A 25,359-nucleotide genomic window follows, 5' to 3' on the forward strand; every position below is an offset into this window, starting at 1 on the left:
TTTATTACATATATTTACTGACATGCTCAATCCACTTACAACTGATGTGCTTCCTTCTCCAGGGAAGACTCAGCATTTCTAAGTAGTCAAGGTGTGTAAGAGAAAGATAGTGCATGTGAAAGAACATGCATGCACACAGGCTGAAGAAACCTACTGTGACAGCCTCGCATCTCCAAAACCCATTTAAAAGGGCTCACGGATCTAAAGTTTGGTTTGAAAATACTGTTAAGATAAAAGCTACAACATTATTAATTAGATATTAGTGATGACACCAAATGAAAAAACAAAATTTCTTAAAATACAACTTTCAACTGTACACTACTGCTTTAGAAACCAAACATGTAACAAAACAAACTCAGTACAGTGATTCTTTTTTTATTTTTAAAAAAAATTTTTCTTAACATCTATTTATTATTGAGAGACAGAGAGACACAGAGTGTGAGCAGGGGAGAGGTAGAGAGGGGGGAGACACAGAATCTGAAATTGGTTCCAGGCTCTGAGCTGTCAGCACAGAGCCCGACGTGGGGCTCGAACTCATGAACTGGGAGGTCATGACCTGAGCCGAAGTCGGTCACTCAACCTACTGAGTCAAATCAGGTGTCCCTCAGTACAGTGATTTTTCAGATGGTGGCCTCCAGCTTGGTCCCCAGACATAAGTATATTAGAATATTACAGTATATTAATAGGCATAGTTGTCATGTGATTTTAGCAGATGGTGACTGCAAACACGGAGCAGAGTCACATGGCCAAGTACAGTCCATACAATAATCTGTGTACTAATTCTCATTCAAACCCTGTATCTATGAAAACACACCAAATATATCACTTCAATCTGTGATTTAAACATGGCCATGTTGAGAGTAGCAATGAAAACTGAGATACTGAATAACCAGGATAACTATCTTAATCCTAAACAAAAGCAGTGTTAAGCCTGGCTAGTATACACAAGAACACACTCCTACTTGGGACTTTTCTTCAAAGAAACTTTATACTAAAACATAAAAGGGTGACAATTTTTATTAATGTAAGGAAGGAAGCATGTCCAAAACACAGCTAGAAGGCCCAATTCATTAAAAGCTTTATCTTCTTGCTCTTTCCACATGCTCACATACACACGCAGAGTGTGTGTATGTGAGCACATACACACACAAGTGCCACAACTTGCTGGCACACAACGCATGAAGCCTCTCTCTCCAGCGTCACCACAACTTACAACTCACTCCCAACAGTATCTGGGAGCAGCCCAGAACAACCCTAATGGGACCTGTCAAGACCAATAGGTTCCTAACAAAAAGTGGCACATGACCCTATGGCCAATAATGTGCTCCTGACTGGAAAGGCATGCAGTGACTGTCACTCCTAGAACAAGTCCTATGGTTAAACATGTTGTGCCCTGAAAAGCTAAATATCCCACTTTCCTTACACTGGACCACAATTAGATGATTAGAAAGTCAGCTAAAGGTTTGATTTTTTTTTTCCTTTTATCCAAAATCATCAATGTATAAAGATCTGGGATATAAAGACTACACAAAAACAAAAAGAACAATGGTGAACTAAAATAGGAGAAAATCAAAATATTGATTTTAATTTTGTATTTGTAGCCAATCATGACATGCAGTGTGTGTATCTCGTTGGGTTGCACAGACTTTGCTTTTATTGATTCATCCCTACCTACCTCCCTTCCACTCCCCATATTGGCTAAATTATTCTAAGAGTCATTATTCTGTGTGATACTCTGCCAGTAAGTTTCACTTCTTGACAGAAAGCAAATGTTACCTACAATTCTCCCATGAGAAGCTTCCTGTGCAATAATTAAGGATCACAACATATTTTGATTAGTTTCAATATATTTTTTCTTTAGCAACATAAACCAGTGTCTTCTAGGATCTGACTTGTTCACCACTTTTTTTTTTTTTTAAGGTTAATTTATTTATTTTGAGAGAGACAGAGAGACGGGGGGGCGGGGAGAATCCCAAGCAGACTCCACCCTCAGTACGAAGACCAAAGCAGGCTCAATTTCACAACATTTGAGATCACTACCTGAGCTGAAATCAAGAGCTGGATGCTTAACCGAATGAGCCACCCAGGTGCCCCTTTTCACCATTCTTTATAAGAAGAATTAAGAGCTTCCAGAAGCACTTGATGTTTTCAGAGCTCATGGAATTGAAATTCTTATGCATTCTATATATTTAAAAATTCTCGGGGCGCCTGGGTGGCGCAGTCGGTTGGGCGTCCGACTTCAGCCAGGTCACGATCTCGCGGTCCGTGAGTTCGAGCCCCGCGTCAGGCTCTGGGCTGATGGCTCGGAGCCTGGAGCCTGTTTCCGATTCTGTGTCTCCCTCTCTCTCTGCCCCTCCCCCGTTCATGCTCTGTCTCTCTCTGTCCCAAAAATAAAAAAAAAAAAAAAAAAAAAAAAAAATTCTCATAGGCTTAAATTCAGTGCTGTCCACTGATGTGAAAGACACTTAATATGCATAATGGTAAATACTGTTGGCAGATTGTCATAGCACAATATATTTACTTAAATCCAAGATGCCACTAGATAGAGACACTGAAGTACTTCATGTAATGAAAGTATGATTCACCATCAACCATAAGACATACATTTTTGAAATTGGGCCACATATTAGAAACAATGAAATATGATATAAGAACTTAAATACAATCAAGTTTGGCAACAGCTTTTCTAATATAACTGAAACATCCAAGTATTATCCATAAATACAGTAATCAGATCAATGCCACTTGCCAGAGTATTTCCAAGGTTTAAGTAGTCAAATCCTGGAAGCATATGAAACTGAACTACCAAAAATTTTGAGAGGAAACCATACTGGCCTCTCAAACTAGTATTTTAGGAAATCGTTTATATATACTTTGGACCTTCCTTCTCTTGCTTCTATGATTTCAAAATAGATGACCATCATGCATCTTATAAAATAAAAGGGCATTTTACCACCAGTAACTGTCATATACTAATTAAGAATGCCCACCTTGGAGAAAAAGCATCAGAAATGTAGAATCTGCCAATGGCTTTGAGCCAACTACAACTGGAATCCTGAATATGACTAATGTGTATAATAATACATGTTGTCTTTGGAGTAATAATGAACCAACTTTTGAATTCAAATTTCCCTTTGGTCATTAGTTAAATACAAGTTTGGTGGTCTCGTTCCAACATTTAAATATGTACACACTCCCACCACCACACGCCCCATTTAGCCTGAGAAAAATACAGTAGAAAACAGTCGGGGCAGGCTAAAACTGAAAGTTAACAACCACCCTGTATATGAAAGAAAGTGGAATGGACAAAACGACATGACCTAAGATTATATATCCCATCTGTCTAGACCAAGTCCAAATGACCTTGCCCTTCATTCTTCTCTTTAGGAGCCCACAATCATACACAGATGAAAGAAAAAAAAAAGGTAACTACAGAGAAGAGAGGGTAAGTTTTGGTGAGAAAAGGAAGGCTCCCTCCTGGTTTTCTCCATGATGAGGCAGCTGCTAGGCTCCACTCAGCGATTTAATGCAGCTGATGCCAATTAGCATTTTGGACTCCAACCAGGGGAGCCAACTCTCATAGAAAAGGTCTTTGTCTCTGGCTGGAATAGGACTAGGCAAGGAATTTTCTGTTGCCTTCCTTGGCTGCTTAGAGGCTGGAGGAGGGGAAAACATCTGAATAGTGGTAATTTTCAAAAGCAGCTATGGGTTCATAAATAAGTCATAGGGCAAGCCCTGCCCACTCCACCATCTGAGCACAGAGGAGTGCATATGAGTAGTGAGTTTTTAAAAAATGACTCCTTAAAATATTTTTTAAACTGTTACCCAAATTTTCTTTCCTTCCACTGATGACAGTAACGATGTGAGGAGAGACAGGCAGACTTCAGATAAGCTAACTGGGAGGATCCAGGAGGACTGGGAAATGTTCTGAGTAATCATCTTTCTTCCCAGCATAATTCTTCATAGAATTAGATCTACCCATTAACAGCTGAACAAAAAAGGAAGGGCAATTCATTATTCACTGTATCTTTGCTAGTGGAGAGAGGGCTGATAAAATGAGATATGCAAATATCTGTTAGATTTCACCATCAAAATATACAAATGAATATACACTTAGAATGCAAATATCCATTTTTAAAGACTAGTTTAATCTTTTGTTTTAATTAACTACTACCGAACCTTCCATTATGTGACTGTAAACTGGTACAAAAATGAGAAGATATTACCTTTTTACCTGGCAAATCCCAGTTACACCTGAGAGTATTATCCAGTACCATACCAGTTGAATTAATCAAAATTATTATTTTTTTTTTACTCAGACACATGAAAAGTTATTTGACTTAAATTCACTGACAATTCAACCAAAGGTAAACAGACCAATGTATGAAAAATTCTGCAACAAAATTAGGTTATAAGGTGTGCCTGGGTGGCTCAGTCAGTTAGGCGTCCAACTTCAGCTAAGGTCATGATCTTGCGGTTCATGGATTCGAGCCCCTCATCAGGCTCTGTTCGAATTCTGTGTCTCCCTCTTTCTCTGCCCTTCCCCTGCTCGTGCTCCATCTTTCTCTCTCTCAAAAATAAATTTTAAAAATTATTAAAAAAAAAAAAAAAGGTTATAGGATCTGGCTCTGTAGGACCAGTGAAGGAATGGCATGTTCTTTAAAATTAATCAGCCCACATCTTCCAAGATCCATCAGTCCCAGAAAAAAACCCACAGAAAAATTATAAAATTAACATAACTAAAATGGAAATCAGACACTTGAGACATCTTATTCAAGAAGAAATGCTGTTTTGGACCCATTTCAGACAAAAAGACACACTCTCTAGTTTTATTGCTGAACTTCTTCTGAGACTCCAAAGTCAAAGGGAATGGCCCTGAAGCCCTTAACCTGCTCTGTCTTTTCTGTCTATAGGCACCATACAGAAATTTTACTAGACACAACAAAGTCCTCACAGAGCCCTTTAGCTCCTCTGTCTTGTACAAAGTCTGCCAGGCCACATTATTTGCTGTATTTTGATGAGATTTTATCACTCAACTGAGATCTAGAAGTATGTGGTAAAGAAGAGAATTAAACAGCACCATTCACCTGGATGGACCTGGTGGGGTGAGTGATGGGGGAAAACTGGAGGCTGTGACAAGATGATGTAGGATGGTGAATAAACTTCACTCCGTTTTCCTCCCCATGAACAACCTTGGGAGACGGATGCTTCCATGATTGATGCCAAGAACCACAAGGAAGCCAAAACACATCTCTGTGATAACCTCCAACCAAAAAGGACAACATGGCAAATGAACAGGATGATCCTTGCTTAAGGAATAAAGTCAAATAAAACAGATCATTATTCCTCTCGGATCTAAATGAAACTATTATAGCTTTCTAACATTTCCTGACATCGACAACCAGAAGTCCTAATAGTTGCCTTCAAGCCCCAATCTACAGGACATAACACCATGGATACAAGTGCCTTAGCACTTGATTTCAGAATCCATCCATTTTCTTCCTTCATAAGGGAGTTATTTACACACACACAGATATACACACAATTGGAATACCTGCTGTTGGGGACCCTAAAGTATGTCAACCTTCATAAAGCAGGACCTGAAACCTAGACACTGACTGAAATGGAAAACCAATCTGCTAGGTAAGTGTGTGGCCAAAATAAAATCCCCCAACCACTTGATGGTAATTGAAGGAAACCAGAATATGTCACCCCCAAATATGCTTTTAGACAGAATGGTTATTCTGAGCTAAAGGCACTTAAAAAAAAAAACAGCAGGTATAAGAAGGGCATGCTGACCTCCCCCATTTCTTCCTGAAAGCCAGAGATAAAACTCCCATGCGAAAGATGTCCTTCCTATACCAAATGGAAAAAAAAAAAACATTCTCATCACCAGAGACAGGGAGTTGAGGCCAAGAGAATTCTGTACAAGCAAACCTTGTTAACGTATCTCTTATCTTCCTTTAGCCTCCCCATATATTTTATTTACTTTTCCACTACAGTCTCTGTGTTCAACAAGTATGAAAGTATTTGGGTTTTGCAATTTCTCTGAGTCTTCATTTTTCTTGCAAAGGCTCCCACATATATATGAAATACATATTAATAGACTTCTGTTTCTTTCTCGCTAATCTATCTTATGTTACTGGGGCCCTGGTCAAGAACCTAGAAGGGCAGAAAGAAAGATTTCTTCCCCCATACATAATTAAACTTGCAGTTTTACTGAGACCAAGAAGAGATAAGTAATCCCAAATACTCAGAAACAAAATACGTTTTTCACAGCAACTTTTGCCATTCTCAACACAAGTATATTGCGATAACTACATACGTTTTAATGAGTATATACCAAGGAAAAAAGAAATGTTATCAAAGATTAACTCTGGATTATAGATATTTTCTTCTTTAAACTGACTTAATTTTCTATAATTGACATGTACTATTTTCCTAATTAGTAAAAGCAAAGTTAAGAGTTTAGGTTAGAGGAGACAGCTCCCTAAGAATCCAAAGTGAGTTTGTTTCTGGCAATTCACATGGCCTAGTCCCTCTGTCTCTCTGGAATAAGGGTCCTTACCCCTTCCATGCTGTTCTAGAATCACCGCCAATCTCCCTGCTTGGGCTGCTTCCACCAATTGTCAGCTGTGAGAAGAAATCGATGGGAGCCTGAAGTACCAGAACCTTGCTGATTAATTTGCCTTCCATGATGGTACCAATCCAGACCCATAACTTCTTGAGATTGAGAATTTCCAAGCTTAAGTTTTTCCTAGAGCAAAGGAGAAGGCGAATGGAGTCCATCAACCATCATACTATCTTCACCTTTCTGACCTGCCAAAGGATCGCTTAAAAGAGAATCTTACCTGGGTCCATTCATACCCTTCTCTAACTAAGCCAGTGGCAAACTCCATGAAGCTTCCCACAGTGCAAGCCAGAAAAGAATAGAATACTGTGCACACTGAATAGAGTCTTGCTTAAAACCCTAAAATCAGGCCCAAGTAATGAATGCCAACAAGGGGCACAGCTCTGAAGAAGGTACGGGTTTGCAAAGTGGTACATGTTTGTGCATTTCCTACTGGATCCATCTGTGTACTCACAAGCACAAAGGCTCCTGCTTCATATCTGACATGGTGAGTCACATAAAGGCTGAGCTCTGAAAAATGTCTGCAGTTAAAAGGAATGATGGGGATTTCTGCTCCTGGCCAAAATGGATTATCAAGGACCAGATTTACTCTCCCATTGAACAACTACAATTAGACAAAACATATGAAGAAGTTTTAAGGCACTGGACATCAGAGATTGAAGGACAGTGACCCTGGGGAGATGGGAAACATCAGGAAAGCTTTGTAATTGTCCCAGCTTACTACCTTGAGAGAGATTCCAGGCTTTGGCATAGGAAGAAGAAATCCAATCAGAGCCCAGACAATTCTCTGAGTTGAGAGGCTGGGGAGTTGATAGGACAAAGACCAGAGAGGAGAGAGAGCTTGCTGCACAGAGAACGCAAACAGGCTCTGGAGACCTGAGAGTTCCCCTTCAGTGTTCAGCAGAGCACTGCTCAACACATCCTTGTCGTTAGAAAGAGAACCTCCCAAAGCACCAGGGGGAACAGAACACAGTGCTCACAAGAACAGAGAATAATACCTGTTGCCACTGGCCAGACTGGGAGAGCTCACCATTCACCGGAATTTGGGTACAACATTCAAGAGGCTCCTGCCTCAATGGCAGGGCAAAATCAGGCCCAAACTAAATGCTGATCTGATCCCAACAAAAAAATCTAAAAAGGATCAAACTGCTTTCAAGTAAATAACTGTATCACAGAACGAAACTCAATAATATGGGAATATAAAATATCCAATACCCAATAAGGTAAAAATCACATGTTTGACATCCAACTAAAAATTACCAGCCATGCAAAGAAACAGCACAAATGCCCATGGTGAGTGGAGGGGTCAACTGAAATGACTCCAGAACTGACACCAATGATAGAATTAGCAGACAAAACCAGTAAACTACCTACTACCTACACCTCACTGTAGCGAGTAACAGTGATGCCTTTTGGGCATCTGTCTGTGAAGGAATGTGAGACAGCTTGTTTTTTATGGTCTATTAAATTAGAATCTAGTGCATTTAGAAAGCAACAACTTGGATTTACAGATGTCTCAATTCCTAAACCAGGGTGGCAGAATAAAAGCCCCTACACATCATACAGACATCTATCTGTTCCCATTTCCCCCCCACTGGAAGAATATAATCATGAGACCTTGAAAATTTAATCACACATGGGAAAAATCTTGAATAAAATGAATGTGCAAAATCACTCTACTTTGGTAAGATTAAAACAATTTTTGTTTGATCTCAATTTCTATAAGCAAGCTATTAGTTTATGCCTTAATCAAAAGCACAGAAATTGCCAGACGGAAGTAAGTATTCTATAGAACATTCTTGGAGAAGTGCTCACTGCTAGAGTAGGGAGGGTGTATGGTCGGTATTTAAACAGCTCAGTAAGTTTCTAATTTGGTCTTGAGGATATCAATGGCCAAGTAAAGATTTTTGGTATGTCTCATGGTTTCATCTTACTCTTCTCCTCACTTTTTCTGTCTCCCCTCCTGGCCCCTTCATAAACTATCCTAATTCCAGCTTCCTTACCCTGACATATTTCACGGTACACCACTGTAGGTGAGTGAAAAAAGAACAAAGAAGAAATCAAACAATGATCATGTAGAGAAAAGTAAAAATCTACCCTTGGTAAACTGTCTTTCAAAGGTCATGTTGTTAAAATCAGTGGTGCCTTCAAAATAACTCTTGGAGCTTGCTGAATAACAGAAAATAGCTAGATTGTGCCAATTATGGCAACAAGGAAATAAGCTTCAGTTCAAAGGTGTGTATGTTACCATTTTGTTATTTTCAAACAATTCCCTTCATTATGAATAATGTGCACATCTGCAAAGGGACTTCCCTCTTTGTTCTGAAAGGGTAGTTTCCATTCAAATACAATTGAGAGACCCTCTGACACGTATTTCTCACACCTCTGGAAGATCCTCGTGGAAACCACATAGGAAGAACCATTCCCTTAGCTCTAAGTATTCAAAGATGCTTACCATAGAAGTGATTCAAGAAGACAATGACTAAGTTCCACATATCTTTGGGCAAAACAGAAAACAGAATCAAGATATTCTAACTGCTGAGGGACATCACCCATTTAAGAGCTTTTAGGTGACAATTCAGGTACGATCATTCATTTGGGAATAGCATACCACATCCACTCACATTCTGGGTAAGGTGGGACTTACCATGTACATGGAGACCATTCCAACACATCTCAAAACTTCTTAAATCTATGTGATCATTTCTCACTACTGTGGAGCAGAGAAAAGCTACAGAATGGCACCAGAAATAATGACTTCAGTAATTAAAACTCACCTCCTCATTTTTCAGTTCCAACTAGGAAAACCATTTAAAGTGTCTCTCCCTCCCAACTTTTTAGAAAACACACCAAATTATGTGAAGAGAGAAAATGAGAATATGGAATCAGAAGCTTCAAAGTCCCAACAGGAAAGGGGGACATTTAAAGAAAATCTTGCCTCAGTCCATTTCCATTCATACCCTTCTCTAAGCCAGTGGCAAAGTCCATGAAGTGGGAGATCTGATTCCACAGTGCCACCATCTGCACTGTGCTAGATATACAAACTGACCTCACATCACTTAATAAAACCCTACAGGGAAGTTTTACTCTGAACCAAACACCAGTATATTCCAAAAGAGCCCACTATAATAGCCACGGAAATTCATCAAAAAGTGTCCCCAAGTCTCCCAGCTGGAGAAAGCCCATTCTCTTCAAAAGCCTCACTCTAGTTCTGCCCCAAAGCCCTGCCAAATGCAAGTCTCGAGCTCCAGAAGAATCCAGAAAAAGCAATGAAAACATTAAGTACCATAAGAAACACATGCTCTAGAGACAGATAATTGCTTTCCATAGCACTCACCGCCCCACAGTGATTAGTTTAAAACCTACCTTCTCTATGAGAACACAAGCTCCAAAGACAGGGACTCTATCTTGTTCATCTCTGTACCCTGACAGTGCCTGTCACACTGAATATGTGGGTAAGACAGTTGATCTTAAAAGAAAGAGAGAGAGAGAGAGAGAGAGCGAGCGCACGAGCACAACCCCAGAGCCTCAGTGTCTTTATGTGTAAGTGGAGGAAACCCTAATCCATTCTTGGCCAGTGAGTCACAAGCCAGGATGAGTGAATGAAAACATCAGTAACATGCAAAGACTATCATGGTGCCTAGCACATAGTAGATACTCAAATATTATGTTTGGGAAATAAACTATAATTATCTTTTGCTTTATAAATAGAGAACATTTAATACAATTCTAAACAAAAAGCATTCCTAAACTAAGTAGGAAGTAGTAGGAGGTAAAAGAAGTAGCCCAGGTGAACTCAAACTACACGAATCTCTGGCATCACCTGCCCTCTGGCTGCAGGCAGGTGGACAATCAATAGCACACACTTCGCCTGGCTTACTGACTCACTGCTGTGATGGGCTAAAAGGGTCTAGGCAAGGGTGCCAGCCATCACCTAAACCAAGAACCAGCCACCAAAACAGTGAACACCACTGTAGCCTATTTTCTTTCTGATTGCTATCGTTAAATTAGGTCTAGTGCTAAAGAATGATTAGCACCATGTTTCCTGAACTACAGATGCTGTTACCTCTGTTCATATAAGAATACAGTGTTAAACTGCAGGTGCTCCTCTTGGAAAAACATGGAAAGATACAAAAAATCCAGATTCCGAAAAGACTAAAGGGAATGGATAACCAATTATCTTCAATATATGATATCAACCAGAAATCAGGTGATTTGTTCTGAGATTGAGTTTTAATCAATGTATCCCAAGTCTTAAGGAATGTTACAACTACCACTGGCACTTCAATCTGCCTCAACTTCAAGTATTTTCATTCTAAGACATGTTCTGAACACAATACATATTATTGCTGATATGGAGTGTTTGTATTCTATCAAAAATCTTTCTTTAAATGTGATCTTAAAAGATCACAGGATTATTTAAAATGCAAATTTTACATGCATATAGGAATAAAAAGTGTTTTCCAGGAAAAAAATCCTTAAGTATAGGGTGGAAGGCAATAATACAGGATTAAAGTAATCCAATTTAAACAGCCCAACCAAAATAAACTCTCAATATCAATTCTGAAGACATAAGTTCATATCCTACCTTAACCTTGCTCCTCTCACCTCATGTATCCCTCCACCACCCCAACCGGCAGCAAGCCAGCTGTACAGCAATTATTTAAAGCAAAGGAAAAAGTGCAGATTTTGTTTTTTAGAATACCAGAAAGATAAGTGAATAGCAAACTTTTTGTTATAATCACCTTATACAGAACTTTAAAGCAATCTACTATGTATGTATCTCACAAAACTGTGTTAAGTCATTTTGGTCTAAAGATAGCTCATTAACTTGAGATCATGTTCCTTAATCCATTTCCCTCCTTCTATAACACACACCCACAAACACAGTGAAAAATTAAGATACAGGCTGGAGTCACTGGAAAAGAGATCTGAGAGGAAGGCCTGAGGACACTCCAGATGCTCTCTGACAAAAGTCAAACAGTGCCACTCCCTAAAGAACATGGCAGTCCTCCCTTTCTTAGGATCATCTGCTCCCTGTATTCTGAATGCCACAGAAGCAAAACACATGGTGTTTGTGTGGAGCCTCCCAAGTCAGGCTGGCCAAGTCAGAGTAACCATTTAAAACTAGAACTCTCACTTAGGGCAAGAAAAAGGACCACCAATTACCCCATGCCTACCCCTGAGATAAGGTGGGTATGCGTGTGTGTGTGTGTGTGTGTGTGTGTGTGTGTGTACGTGCGTGCTGGATTTCTGCACAAAGGAACAAAAGAAAGTAAATCATCACCATCAGATCACACAAAGTACCCAAAATGGCATCCCCTCTGAGAGGAAATACTGATTTACAGAGATCAAAATACAAACCAGTTAGTTACATGTCCAAATAAATTTCTCCAGTGAAGACCCTGAAAGGCTGTTTGCTCACCAAACCAAACTCATAAGAACAAAGAACGATATTACCATGTTGGAACCTGCCCAATTCATCCACCCCTAACCAGCAATATAAAGTGCTAAATTTACCATCTACCAATAACCCAAAAAAATGGAAGGCCAGGAAGTTGCTATGTCACTTTGACAGCCTTTTAGCAAGAACCACATCCCTATCTATGCACATCCATTGGTACCAATGTATTCAATCAGCATGTTGAAGGTTCACTTCAAAACAGACACTGTGCAGGCACTGGAAAGGGAGAGAGCAGGGTAAGACACAGAAATTGTAGGCTAGTGACAGGAGTCAGGAAAGGGCAACCAGTTGCCCTGGAGGTGAGAAGAGATCTCCCGGGTGCATGTGGGCAGATATTACAGAGCTAAGGGTGTTGGGAAGCCAGTTTAAAAGAAATCCAGACAAGAGGAATCACTAATATACAGAATGAAGTAACAACACTCACCAGCAAAACTATTTTCCCATTCTCTGAGCCTAGATTAAGTTACTGATAAAACAAAATCTGTAAGAGAAATCAAGAAAATTCTCTTTTCCTGTCAGGTTTAGTATAAATTGGCAACTTCATATCTGAATTCATCAACAGTGCTCGTTCACTGTGCACGGATGTTTACACACTGGTGCATATTCAATAGTTAGTCTTTCTACTGAATACTTAAGTCTTGAGCTAAAAACTGACACAAAAAGAGCATTGTAGCCTCTGTTTGCAGAATTAATTAGGTTGGTCTGTTTATCTAGCCAAGCACAGATACAGAGTGGGGGACAAACTGACTTTAAAATTAAAGGTTCTCTAAGAAAAAGAAATGTTTCTTGACTTAAGAGTCCAAAGTAAACAAGGGGTTAATTTGAGGCTTGCTATACAGAGCTCAGTTGCCCTCAGTGGTTAATTTTAACTAAAGATAATGATATGCTTAATTCCTTGGGAGAAAAAAAAATCATAAAATCTTAGAGATATAATAAGTAAATTCTGGAGAGCTTCATGTTTTCAAAACGGTATTCTGACCTCTTCAGATATTATAAAAACAAGTGCCAATCTTGACAAAAGACTTCCCCAGAAGGGCCAATGCAAGAGCTAATGAGGTTAACTGATTACACACTAATTATGTAAATGAACTATAGTATGTATAAATGTAATAATATATAAGATAAATATAAACAATACACACATTTAATACCTATATAAAGGAAAAACCTCACAGCGGTTGTAATCTTCCTTAAATAGCCTCACTAAAAATGTATAGGAGCTGCTAAGAAATGCATCTCAGACACAGCAATTCTTGTGGGATTTGAATCAAACTAATTCACTCTGTTAGGCCAAAGCCTTCACTGCTGTTTTTGCTACCTGTTATACCAAAACAAAAATTTCTTAAACTTAGAATGAAGAAAAGCAGCACGTATGCATCGGCACTGGACTAAGTGATTTATAGGTACATACTCAATAATACTTTCAATTCAATATCTTCAAGTCTGCAAAGAACACCATCTTGGGCTCTTGAGTCCCTTGTGACTTCTATATCGAGTAAGGATGCTTGGCATTATTCCACTATGCACCAAATAATTTCCATAAGGTTGCAGGAGAAGAGAACTACATTCTTAGACCAGATGTTTCTGGTGCTGGTGCTGCCAAGCACACATGGAAACCCCACAGCTGTGTCCATCGATCACAGACATGAGGTCACAGTCCAGCTTAGAGACGGGCTGGCAGCCGGCTATCTTGCCTTCCATACAAATGAAGCAACAGATGCTGAAGATAATATGTAAACAAATACTGAGAATGAACTACCTCAATTAAGCAACTGATGGAAAATTTGAACCAAGTATCAGTAGAAATACACAGAATCTATCAAAGATATTTAAAACAGTACGTTAGTTTCAAACAGTCATCAGGCTTCTCCTAGGTTATATACTGCTTCCTTTCCCTAATTCCAGTTTTCCTTATTTTCAGATGAGCTAAAATAATAATGTCAAATACCCTGTCATTTAAGAAGCAGAAAATGTATTAAGATTAAGTAACCATGTTGTACAGTAGCAATTAGTGCCCGCCTTTCAAGATCTTATAGGCCAAATAGAAAAACAACTAAAAGTAAAAAGTGTTTCCAGTCACACAGTATTATGAAATTACTTAAACTAGCCTGCCCTGTAATATTTTACAAGCTAAAGACTACACTGTCCAAACAAAGTATATGGACAGAAGTAACCACTACATGAATATAAAGAGTATATACACAACATTAACAAGCTTAAAGGTACAAGTGTATTGTGAGGTAGTGACTTAAAAAAATCTATACGAAGTTTATGTTTGAGACTACATAAGACTAAAGCATTGATCTAAATTATTTAGGAAAAAGCTTAAAATAAATCTGAACTTATTTTTAAACTAAATGCAGCCATATAAATAAACACACATGTTCAATGGGGAGTTCCTTAAGTGATTAGCAGCAATAAGAAATAGCTTTAATCTGCAAAAGATTGGAAACACACCAGTCAACTACACTTATCTTGGGGGGGGGGGGGGGGTAGCGGTAGAGAGAAGAGGGCAGAGTAAGGAAAAAAGGTTTTCCATCTTTCAACTTTCTAAATAAGTACATGACTTTTAATGTTAGAAAAAAAGGCTATTTTATCATGTAAAAGATAATTTTATATGTACAGGCACATATGTATCTAGAATATATGAAAACAGAAAAATATACACTAACATGTTAACAGTAATTAAGCCAAGGTGACAGAATTATGAAATGCTTTTTCATCTTTTATTTCTCTGTATTTTCTCCCTAGATTATCTATATTTCATAAATAAAAAAACAAAAATACTCCAGAAGTCACTTTAACTTTTTGTTCCTACTGTTTTATTGAGCTATAATTAACACACCACAAATACATGTAACTTATAATAAATGTTATTATAAAATTATAACATAATAAATATAAACATATACCACTGTCAGTGAGCTAAACCTTTCTTAGAGGAAGAGGAGGATAAATTTTCACTTTCTTTCCATCGAGAAGATAAGAATTAGCAGTAAAACAAAAAGGCCCCAAAAACCTTGAACTTCTAAGCTAACATGACAAGAGTAGTTGAGAAAACATTCACCGTCTGTAATGACCTCAGCTTTACCTGAAGCAACATCAGCTATAAGTTTTGCGGTATCCAAACCACAGCGGTGGCCACAGCCACGGTCTCCATGGGTTAAGAGGAAGATGCAGAGTCCCTGTGTCTGTCTGCAGAAGCCAGCAACCTCCCTCCATGAGCTAGCTCCCAGGCCACAACCCCTACACACACTTCACCAACACCATACAGCACTCATCTCGAATTCTCTCCAACTCTATTAGCAAAGTGAGGAGAAATGGGCAGCTACTCCCCATCCTCCTCATGCAGAAAATGAAAACACACAGAGGAAAAGAACTAGAACCTATAATCACTAGTAAGGCAAGGGGCTTATCTTGAAAGTAACAATTCACTTTCCTGGACTTCACTATGAAGATGCATCTTTGACCACAAATGTTACCACTTTCCTGACCCTTTTGTCTCTGGACTAAAGGATCATGACAGTCACCCTACACACACACACACACACACACACACACACACACACACACACACCCTATGAACCACGGTACCATTAGAAGGCACTTATACAAATATAGCAAGACACACTGTTAGTCTACTTACTCAAGCTATCATAAAGAAGTGCCATGTTAGGCTAAAGAAGGTGGAAGGGAAAACATAAGAAAAGGCCGCTGGAACTGTGTGAGCAATAGCACTCCAATGTACTAAGTCACACAGAGGAACCAGGTCCAGTATGACCACGGTTCTCACAAAGACCCAGAGAGGCTGCTGCTTCACACTGCCATTCCAAATTTTAATCTCCTTTGTCTTAACAACCTTCTTCTTCCTTTCCCCTTTGAACAAAAACATCTTCTTTCTAAACAACTTAAGGAAGAACAAATAACCAGGGAATCTTCTTTAGTTCTAGCCTCAGAAAGGAAAAAAATCCAGCATCTTCAATAAGTGAACAAAAGTGAGAGGAGACTCGATGTAGCCCAAGAGCATTAAAAGTGAAACAGCGACAAACAAGTGTTCATCCACTCTTTTCTCAAATGCACACCTCCTCTCATTTGGGGGCTCATGGGAAGGTGATTCACCATCAGGAAATACCACATAATGACACATTCCCTCATTCTAACAGTTACTACTGTTACTGCTGCTCTCTTAGTTATGACAGAATGTCACACCGAAGACTTTGTGGATTTTAAACCATCCTTGTCCTGTAGAAATGAGAATGAATAGAGCCTGAGAGATTTCTCACCTGAAGATATGTGAGGAACCAAGGTAGGGAGGGTGCTGGGCAGGATAGGGTGGGACAAGAACACAGGCTTGCTTGGAATTTTATGTTGGGTTTCACCTCCCTATCTTTATTTCACCCCAAACCTCCACCACCTTAGAGGAGGCAAGGAGGACATGTTCCAAACAGCAAGGTCAGCAGAAAAGCTAACAAGCCTCACAAACAGGATGAAGACTCAAGAGCAATATGACATCACTTCAAAGACTCAAGCCAAATAAGAATCCCCAAGGGTGCCGTAGAGAAAACTCTGCTGAAGACTTGTGACAGTGGAAAAAATTCTGACTCTAGTGAAGACAGGAGTTCTGAAAGTTCCTAAGTCATAACTTTCTTTGCAGTCATCAAAAGTTAGCACATTATCCACTCTTTCTCATGACTCTTGCAACTAGTTAAACAAATAATATTAAATCAGTAGAGGTCAAATATTTAATCATGTCCAAACATGAGAAATAAAGAAGTGACAGTTTTCCCCATAATACGGACCTCAGCATCTATCTATTAAAGGAGAAGGTCCTACACTGGGTAAATTTCCTTCTATTTCTGCACCAAGTCAATTCAACACCTACTATGTGCAAGATGGTGCTAGGCTGCATGGCCAGCTCTACAACCCAAATGGAGAGATGTGATGTATTCATTTAAAAACTAGTGGGACACACTGGAATAATAAAAGAAATGAAAATAAATAAAACTATCTCCCTATGCAGCAAAATAAATGGATCTCACAAACATAAAGCGAAAGATGCCAGACATAACTGTACCGTATGGTTCCGTTTATACCAAGTACAAACACAAGCAAAAATAATCTTTCGTGTTAGAAATCAGGATAGTGGTTATACTTCTGGGGAGGAATTAAGGGGCACAAGGGGCACTCCTGGGGAGCTGGCACTGTTCGGTTTCTTGATCCAGTTGCTGGCTCATGAGTGGAAGTGTTCACTTTTTGGAAATTCACTAAACTTATAACGTATGCCTTTTTCTGTATTCACGTTATACTTCACATACAGACAAATGCAAGTAGACACAGTTACCCTTGAGAAGTGGCTTCTTCCAAACCTTTCCAAACCTGAAAATACATTGCTACAGCACAGGTATATATATTAAGGACAAAGGGAAAAAAAGGTATCTGAGAATGTCTAGATATAAAAGAAACAAGATAAAGGAAAACTGGCATGGGGTTCCCAGGCCAGGAGAAAAGCCTACTGGACTTCAGAGCCTCCAGACACCGTGACAACCATCAGATCACAGATCACAGTAGCACTCTGGGTTAAGAGGCAGGTTTCCGCCTAGTCAGGGCTTGTACTCTGCATCAGAGTGGGAGACCAATTAGCAGCAGTGAGTACTAGGGAGAGGAGCCAGCACATCAATTTCCTTCACCTCACCATGGTTTTTGAATAGAAGCTGAATGATTATGATGATCCTAAAGATCACTGAAAACCTCTAACATACACCGAACAAACATAATGCCCAAGGTTCAAAGGGACAAATTTGAATCTGTAAAAATGAACAATTAAAACAAACACAAGCTTTGAGGCAGGATTATAGTTATAATATAATTTAGGCTTCGTCATGGCACATCAGCATATAGAGTTAAAAATCCAGGGGATTGAGTCCCATCTGTGGCACAGCTGAGATGGCATGGGGAATAATAGGAAGAAAGGCTGCTCTTTCAGGGTCTGCTCTTTTGTCAAAGGAGTTTTCCCACCTTGGAGTAGAGAGAGCCTAGCTTCTTCCACTGTTTCAGGGCCATGTATGTATGGATTAGTAATGCACCCACAATATTGCAGATGTGGATGCTAAAAACTTAGCCGATCAAATAGCTGTCTCTCTAATCTTGCTTTAGATAATTCCCACTGAAGTCAACACTCTTTTCTATAGTTAGTACAAAAGTCAGAATAATTAGAAGATAGGGAATTCTGTCACTAGAGATTTCTCACTCTCTTTCTTCAGGGTATAAAGCTGAGGGGAGGGGAAGCAGTGAGGTTTCTCCAATTGAACAATTAAAGCTTTTATTCTAAAAGCTCTTTCATTGTCATAGCAACTTAAGACACTGTATGTTCTTACCATAGATTTCACCGGACATTAACAGAGTAAGAAAACAAGAAATTCCACTAAGTTTTATTATATGGGCAATTTAGTTTAGGCTATGAATTTATACATAGGACGTACAAACAGAATTTAAACTGGACAGCATCTATTGGCATTAAATTTAGAAAAACGTAGGTGGGGGTGTTAAGGAGTTCTTTCTTAAAAAGTTACCATTTTAATGTTTATTTATTTTATTTTTATTATTTTTCAAAGTTTTTTATATATTTATTTTGAGACAGAGACAGCATAAGTTGGGAAGAGGCAGAGACAGAGAGACAGAGAATCCTCAAACACACACACACACACACACACACACACACACACACACACTCATACAAAATCATTAACCAACTATACAGAACTTCTTTGAGCTTTGGGTTCTTAACACAGAAAAAGAAAGAAGGGGCACTCTAGTAGATTTCTAATATGTGTCCCAGCACTGGCACTATTTGTTCATTCAACGAACATTCGTGAAATGCCTTCTATATGCCAGGCACTGAATTGGTGCTTGGGATTATGTATCACTGAAAAAAAACAAAGATCCCTGTCATCATGGAGTTTATGTTCCTGGGGGAGAGGGGTGAGTGGAGTAATGATAGAGGCAGTTGATATACACTAAGTATAATACATAGGCCAGTTATACAATATGGTATGGAACTGGAAAACTAAGAATAAGATAAAGGCATTAAGAGTAGGAAGGTAAGGGAGCGGGCCATATAGTCTTGAAAGAATGGCATTCTAGGGGAGGAAACAATAGCAAGTGAGAGGTGTTGAGGTCTTTAGGCAGGAGCTCCCTGGCAGGTGGAGGAAGAGTGAGCAGTTTTGTATAGTTGGAGGAGGGCAAATGGGAAGTAGGAGAGGAGGTCTGAGACAGAACAGGGCAGGGAGCCAATCAAGCAAAATACTATAGGCCACTTTGAGAGCCTGGGCTTTTACTCTGAGCTAAGTAAGGAATCAATGAAAGACTCCAATCAGACATTTCTAAAGGATCGCCGAGCTGCCATGCTGAGAAAAGAAGGGTGGACGGGGTGGTGGTAGTAGTAGCAGACAGGTCCACGTGTGTGATTGTTTCTTATGATGGTTATAATTTGTTATGAGTTTCAAATACACCAAAGTTTAGAAAACGGGATAACAAACTCTCCTGTACCTATCTATAATCTACATTCAACAGTTATTAACTTGTGGCTCACTCCCTCCCACTGTCCACCAATGGCCATGATTATTTTGACAGAAACTGGGTATCATTTGAAGGAAGGATGCACTAACAGATCTCCTAACAAATGAGGTGAGTATATATGACAGGAAGAGTAGTCACCAAGGACTCCAAGGCTTTTTTGGCCCAAGCAAACAGAAGGCTGGGAATGCCAAATGAAAAAGGGCAAGGCTACAGGTAAGACAGGTTTATGGGGGAAGAGTAAGAGCTCACATGACATATGTTAAGTGTGGGCTATTAGACACCCAATTAGAGACGCTGAGAAATGAATGCAGAGTTCAGAAGAGTCTGGTCCCAAGTCCTGAGAACACTATCCCCAGAATGGCCTCCTTGCGAGGTTGGCCCTTGGATTTCAGGAGGGTTTCCCCCACTCCTAGAACTGATAAGAGTGGCTCACTGTTCCTAGATGGTTTGAATAAAGAATACAGTTTATTGCTGAACACCTGTTTTCCTGCTTGTAGTCTGAAATTTTTGGTACATGCCAGACAGATGTGCTTATGTGACCAGTTCCGAATAAAAAATGTGGGTACTGAGTCTGTAATGAGCTTCCCTGGCAGGCAACAACACTTCACATGACAACTCACTGCTGGGGGAATGAAGCATGTCCTATAGGATTCTAGCAGGACAGGACTCCTGGAAGTTTGTACCTGGCTCCCTTTGGACTTCATCCCATGCACCTTTTTCCTTTGCTATTTTTGCTTTGTGTCCTTCCATTGTACTATAAATAGCAACTGAGGGTAAAACTACATGCTGAGTCCTGTGTACTCCTAGTGAATCATCAAACCTGATGATGGTCTTGAGAACCTCCAACACACCTTTTTTAATAAATTTGCTGGGAATGGAAACAGGAAGGGAGATGTCAAGATTTTTCACTTATAGCCGCCCCTCCCCCCGCCCCCGCCAAAAAAAAATGGTGGAGAGGGAAGATGAGATTTTTAAAAGAATAGGGTCCATATTTTATGTTTTTAATGTTTGTTTATTCTGAGAGACAGCATGAGTGGGGAAGAGCAGAGAGAGGGAGAAAGAGAAAATCCCAAGCAGGCTCCACGCTGTCAGCACAGAACCCAACACAGGGCTCGATCTCACAAACTACATGTAAGATCATGACCTGAGCAGAAATCAAGAGTAGGACACTTAACCAACTGAGCCACCCAGGTGCTCCCAGGGCCTATATTTTAAAACTGGCAATTTAGGTTATGCAGAATTTGCTGGGTGACTTTTTTATTCAACTATTTACTTAGAAAAATGCTTTTGATTCATTAAGCAATGGAATTAAACTAAGAAATTATGGAAGCTGCCTGGAGAGTGCTCATTAACAATCACAAAGAGCATCCCGTTCACAGCAAGTTTTGTTTAACCAACAGATCAAGAATAGCTCCTTCTAGAGCATAATTAATTTTCTATTTCACCCCAGATCTGAGAATAGTAGGTATTAAAAAGACCAGGTGTTCAGGAATGGTTTAAATGAATGAATTAGTGCAACTTCATGAACAGCATTTAAGAAAAATTAAACAAAAAACCCTGCAAACTATGGTTGATATTTGCCATTTCCAGTCCCAAATAAACCAAAACTGCATCTGGCCAAAGTGATTAGAACTTTGTCATATTTTTGGTAAGAATGAATGACATTTTTCTCTGTTCCTTTTTAAAACTATCCCACAAAGCAAGAGAGAAGACATAGGATTTTAAAGTACAGTAATATAATAAAAATATACTAGTACACACCTATTAAGAGCTGCCTCTAATTTACAAGAGGGAATCTTTATATATTTTATGTCAATGTCCATAACACTTTCTGAAATTCTCCATTAAAATTGCCAGGACAGGGGCGCCTGGGCGCCAGTTGGTTATGCGTCCAACTCAGGGCTTAGGCTGACTTTGGTTCAGGTCATGATCTTGTGGTTCATGGTGGGTTCAAGCTCCCTATCAGGCTCTGTGCTGACGGCTCAGAGCCTGGAGCCTACTTTGGATTCTGTGTCTCCCTCTCTTCCTGCCCATCCTCCACTCGTGCTCTGTCTCTGTCTCTCTCTCAAAGATGAATAAACATTAAAAAAATCTTTAAAACTGCCAGGACATTCTTTAGAAACAGCAAAGTAAGCTAAGCATCATCCATGTGAAGGGCTCTGTCATAAGCCTAGAAGGGCTATGAGAATCCTAAGAGTTAGCTTCCTGTAAAGAGTTTCTAATCTAGTAAAGAATAACAGAAGCAAGAAATGAATGCATGGAAATTATTCCCTAGGCAGTCATTAAAAGAGCACTAGAAAACTGCTCATAGGGCACGACAAAAGCAATCGCCAAGAACCAGACAGCGATGCCTATAACCAGAGGGGACAAAGAAGCCACCTGATGCAGAAACCTTCAGGAGTGAAAGATACAGAAAGAACAGAGTCATGAGTATCAAAGGAGAATAACAATAGTAACCAAAGTCCAGGAGTAACAGAAGTCTTCAGCAAAAGTGAGTTATTTTATCTTGGTATCTTTAACCCAGCGAAGAAAACAAAGAAACCCTCATTTACTATGTAAAAAATTAATATACTAGACACTTTACATCTATTCTAGAATTCTAATTCTGACAAAAGCCTATGAAGTAGGAATTATTATTTCATTTTACAGATGAGGAAACTAAAAGCTTTAAATTAAATTAAATTTCATTCTAGGCCCTACTCTAACAAATGGTGTTATTACTGTCTTGGGGTAAAAGCCAGGACATGACTATTAAATATAATAGAGGTGGACTTTCTATGAGGCTCATAAACTATAAATTCACCTTGAAAAATATATATAGGCTTCAAATTTATGTTCATAGGAAAGAGGAGAAAAAAGATAAATCATTTGTATTAGTTCAATGGCAATTCTAAAAATAAAACCCAAAAATGAACTCTTTCTAAACACTAATAATTTTAAAACACTCTTATTTTCTTTCCTTAGAGGGATGAAATTTAAGTGTGAGGAACAGATCTTAACTTATTTATGACTAATGTATAACATCTATGATTATTAATATTTATTACAAAAATTGAGAATGCTATAAAATAGGATATCTTCAAGAGTCCTCTATTTCTAATATATTACTATAATGTTCTTGGACAATGAAAACAATAATGTAGATCTATTATAAGTTTCTCCAAGTATCCACGAGAAACAGACCATCCTATACAATTCACCAAAGATTTGAGCTCCTACAACTCACAAGGCATGGCAACTTGTTACTGGCTACTACATTAGAAGACAACTACAGAACGGCACTATACTATACTCCTAATGTGAACTAGAGATATCTCAGGGCAATGAAAAGAAGATTGGGATGCTATTCTGGCAACAAGCTATGAAACCAGATCAACTGCCTTTCTGGGTATCAACTATTGTCATCCATAAATAAAATGAAGGCTTTTCAAAATGAAAGACAAAACATTTGAGGTATACAGCTGACCTAGTTTTAATCTTCCTTTGCTTATTTATCTATTAAATAGATAAGAACAAAGAATTTTGGTATTTTGTAAAATCCAGTTGCATTCTTAAGTTAGAACGAATTAATCCAAAATAGAAACACATTCTATCTCTGCCAAAAAACAAAAACTAATCCTTTAAAAAATTTCACTGTCGTATCACCATCAGCAGTTATTTTTAAAACACTTCAACAGTTACCTATTTGTTGAGAAGTTCAACCTGTGCCCTCCACATTACTTTGGGAAAAGAAGGACAGACAGATTGAAAAGAAAGAGAAGCAAGCTTTACAATCAGAAAAGCTTGGATACAAGTCCAAGCCTTTGTTCATTCTTTCTAGAAAGAGGGGATGATAATATCGGTCTCAAAGTCTGCTATGTGAATTCAAGCAAGTGCCTTTACCATACCCAATGCGATGCCTGGCACAAGTCAAAATAAAAAATGTGTTAGCACTTCATGCACTCTATACTTTCCCAGCTAGTAGATCTTCTTTATCACTTTAGTTCTAGTATCTGGTAAATTTTTTTAAAAAAAGAAAATATTGAAATAGCACAATACTTACTCTAGCTCATTTGTCTAAGGTCATATGTTTATCTTATTCTATACCAGGTAGTCTCAATTTGGGTGATATCATTCCCCTCCCCAACAGAGGTGAAATGTGATTTTTGGAGGTGGAAGAGAAAAAGTTTAAGTCATTTTTATGTATAGAGCATAAAGATATACATACAGTACATGAACAGATGTACAGACATTTTAAAATTTCACAAAGGGTAATTAGGAAAAAATATCTGCAAAGGTTTCTTCAGGAGGTGATAATGAAAATGAAGCTGAGAAATACTATTGTATTCTTTGAGGGTACAAAGGATAGAACTATTAGTTCTCAAAATCACTGTCATGCTTTTTTAATTAAAATAAATCAAAATTTAATCGATTTAAGAGCTTTTCTTCAGACTTGTACCAGTATTAATAACAATAGTAATAATAATAATAATAAAGAGATACAACTTGTGATCTTTATCTATAGAAAAGCTGAGTAAGGAAAACAATCCTAATTAGGAATTGCAATCTAGAATCAAGGTCATTTAAATTAAGTCAGAAGTTATCAAAGGTAAGAAAATGCCAGATAAGAAATCTGGCATGCCATAAACTTGGCACATCAGTTTCTCTCTCAGTAGCAAAGAGACAGAAGGCAGCTTGTGAAGGTAAAAAGTAAAGGCAAAGAAAGAAAGACTAACTGGGGCAGGGGTGGGGGAGGGAGGTAGAGGAGGACACACAACTGCTGTCAAAACTGACAGCTGCCCATGGTCTCACTGATGCACAGGCGGCTTCTCCTGACAACCCTCAGTGAGCGATGCTACGGTGAGTGGGCCAGAGCCATGGAAGGGCAGGGAGAAAGTGCCACCCGTTGCCTGAAATGGAAGAAGCCAGTACCAAGCTGTAAGGCCTGCAGCATTTAACTGGACTCTGAAGAACAACAGGATGGAACAATAGGTCACACAGTCCACAGAGATCTCTCCCTTGCTTCCTTTTGTTCTTATGTTCAGTCTAGACAAGAACAGCACATTCATTACATTGTGCTCCCCTCCAAATGAAAAGAGAGAAAATTGTCAAGCCTGACAGGGCCTTGCTTTGTCACTGGAGTAAGTTTGTTTTGCTCCCTACTGTCAGAGCATGAACTCCTTAAGAGCAAGAAATTTGTCCTGTTCCTCTTTCATGGACCTAGCTCAGATGGTGCTCAAACACTGTTCTACCTACCAGATATGAGCTATGCTGCTTTGCATTGGGCTGTTTCTGTGGCTCTTGCCTCTTCAATTTGATGATAGGCAGAGGCTAGGTTTTTACTGGCTATTCCAGGCAAGGCTGTGTTTTTACATACCTTTTATTCTCACATCCCTAGAACACAGTGCAAGAATATGGAGGGTACTCAATAAAATCTGCGGGCTGGCTTCCTGTCCCCCAATGGGCATCAGGCCCGACATCTTCCTGTCCTCTAAGGAATAAGTCACAACTACCAACCACAAACATTTTGATCCTAAGACAAAAAAAAAAAAAAAAGTCTGCTCTGGGTGATCTGCTAAAAAACTTTGGAAAGGAGAAAAATGGTCAAGATCCATTCATTCTTTAAGGTCCAGATCAAATCAGGTCTTTCTACAAGCCTACTCAGAACCAAATGTTTGAAACTGTGACTACTTTCAAAGGCTCATTGAGA

The 25,359-nt window shown here is 39.0% G+C and overlaps 1 protein-coding gene across 50 annotated transcripts in view; it reads right to left on the bottom strand.

Annotated features, from left to right (window-relative positions):
- The window catches only part of MAP4K4 (mitogen-activated protein kinase kinase kinase kinase 4), a 108,107-nt gene that overhangs the window by 76,787 nt on the left and 5,961 nt on the right, over positions 1–25,359 (bottom strand). Inside the window, exon 2 of one of the 50 annotated variants that reach the window (XM_049651294.1) lies at positions 3,826–3,988. The exons of the other annotated variants lie outside the window; for them this stretch is intronic. Coding sequence (XP_049507251.1) covers positions 3,826–3,954 — 129 coding nt within the window. The 5' untranslated portion in view covers positions 3,955–3,988. The remainder of the gene's footprint in view (positions 1–3,825; positions 3,989–25,359) is intronic. 50 annotated transcript variants of the gene reach the window in all.

This window comes from Panthera uncia (assembly GCF_023721935.1).
Source record: "Panthera uncia isolate 11264 chromosome A3 unlocalized genomic scaffold, Puncia_PCG_1.0 HiC_scaffold_11, whole genome shotgun sequence".
Classification (NCBI taxonomy): domain Eukaryota; kingdom Metazoa; phylum Chordata; class Mammalia; order Carnivora; family Felidae; genus Panthera; species Panthera uncia.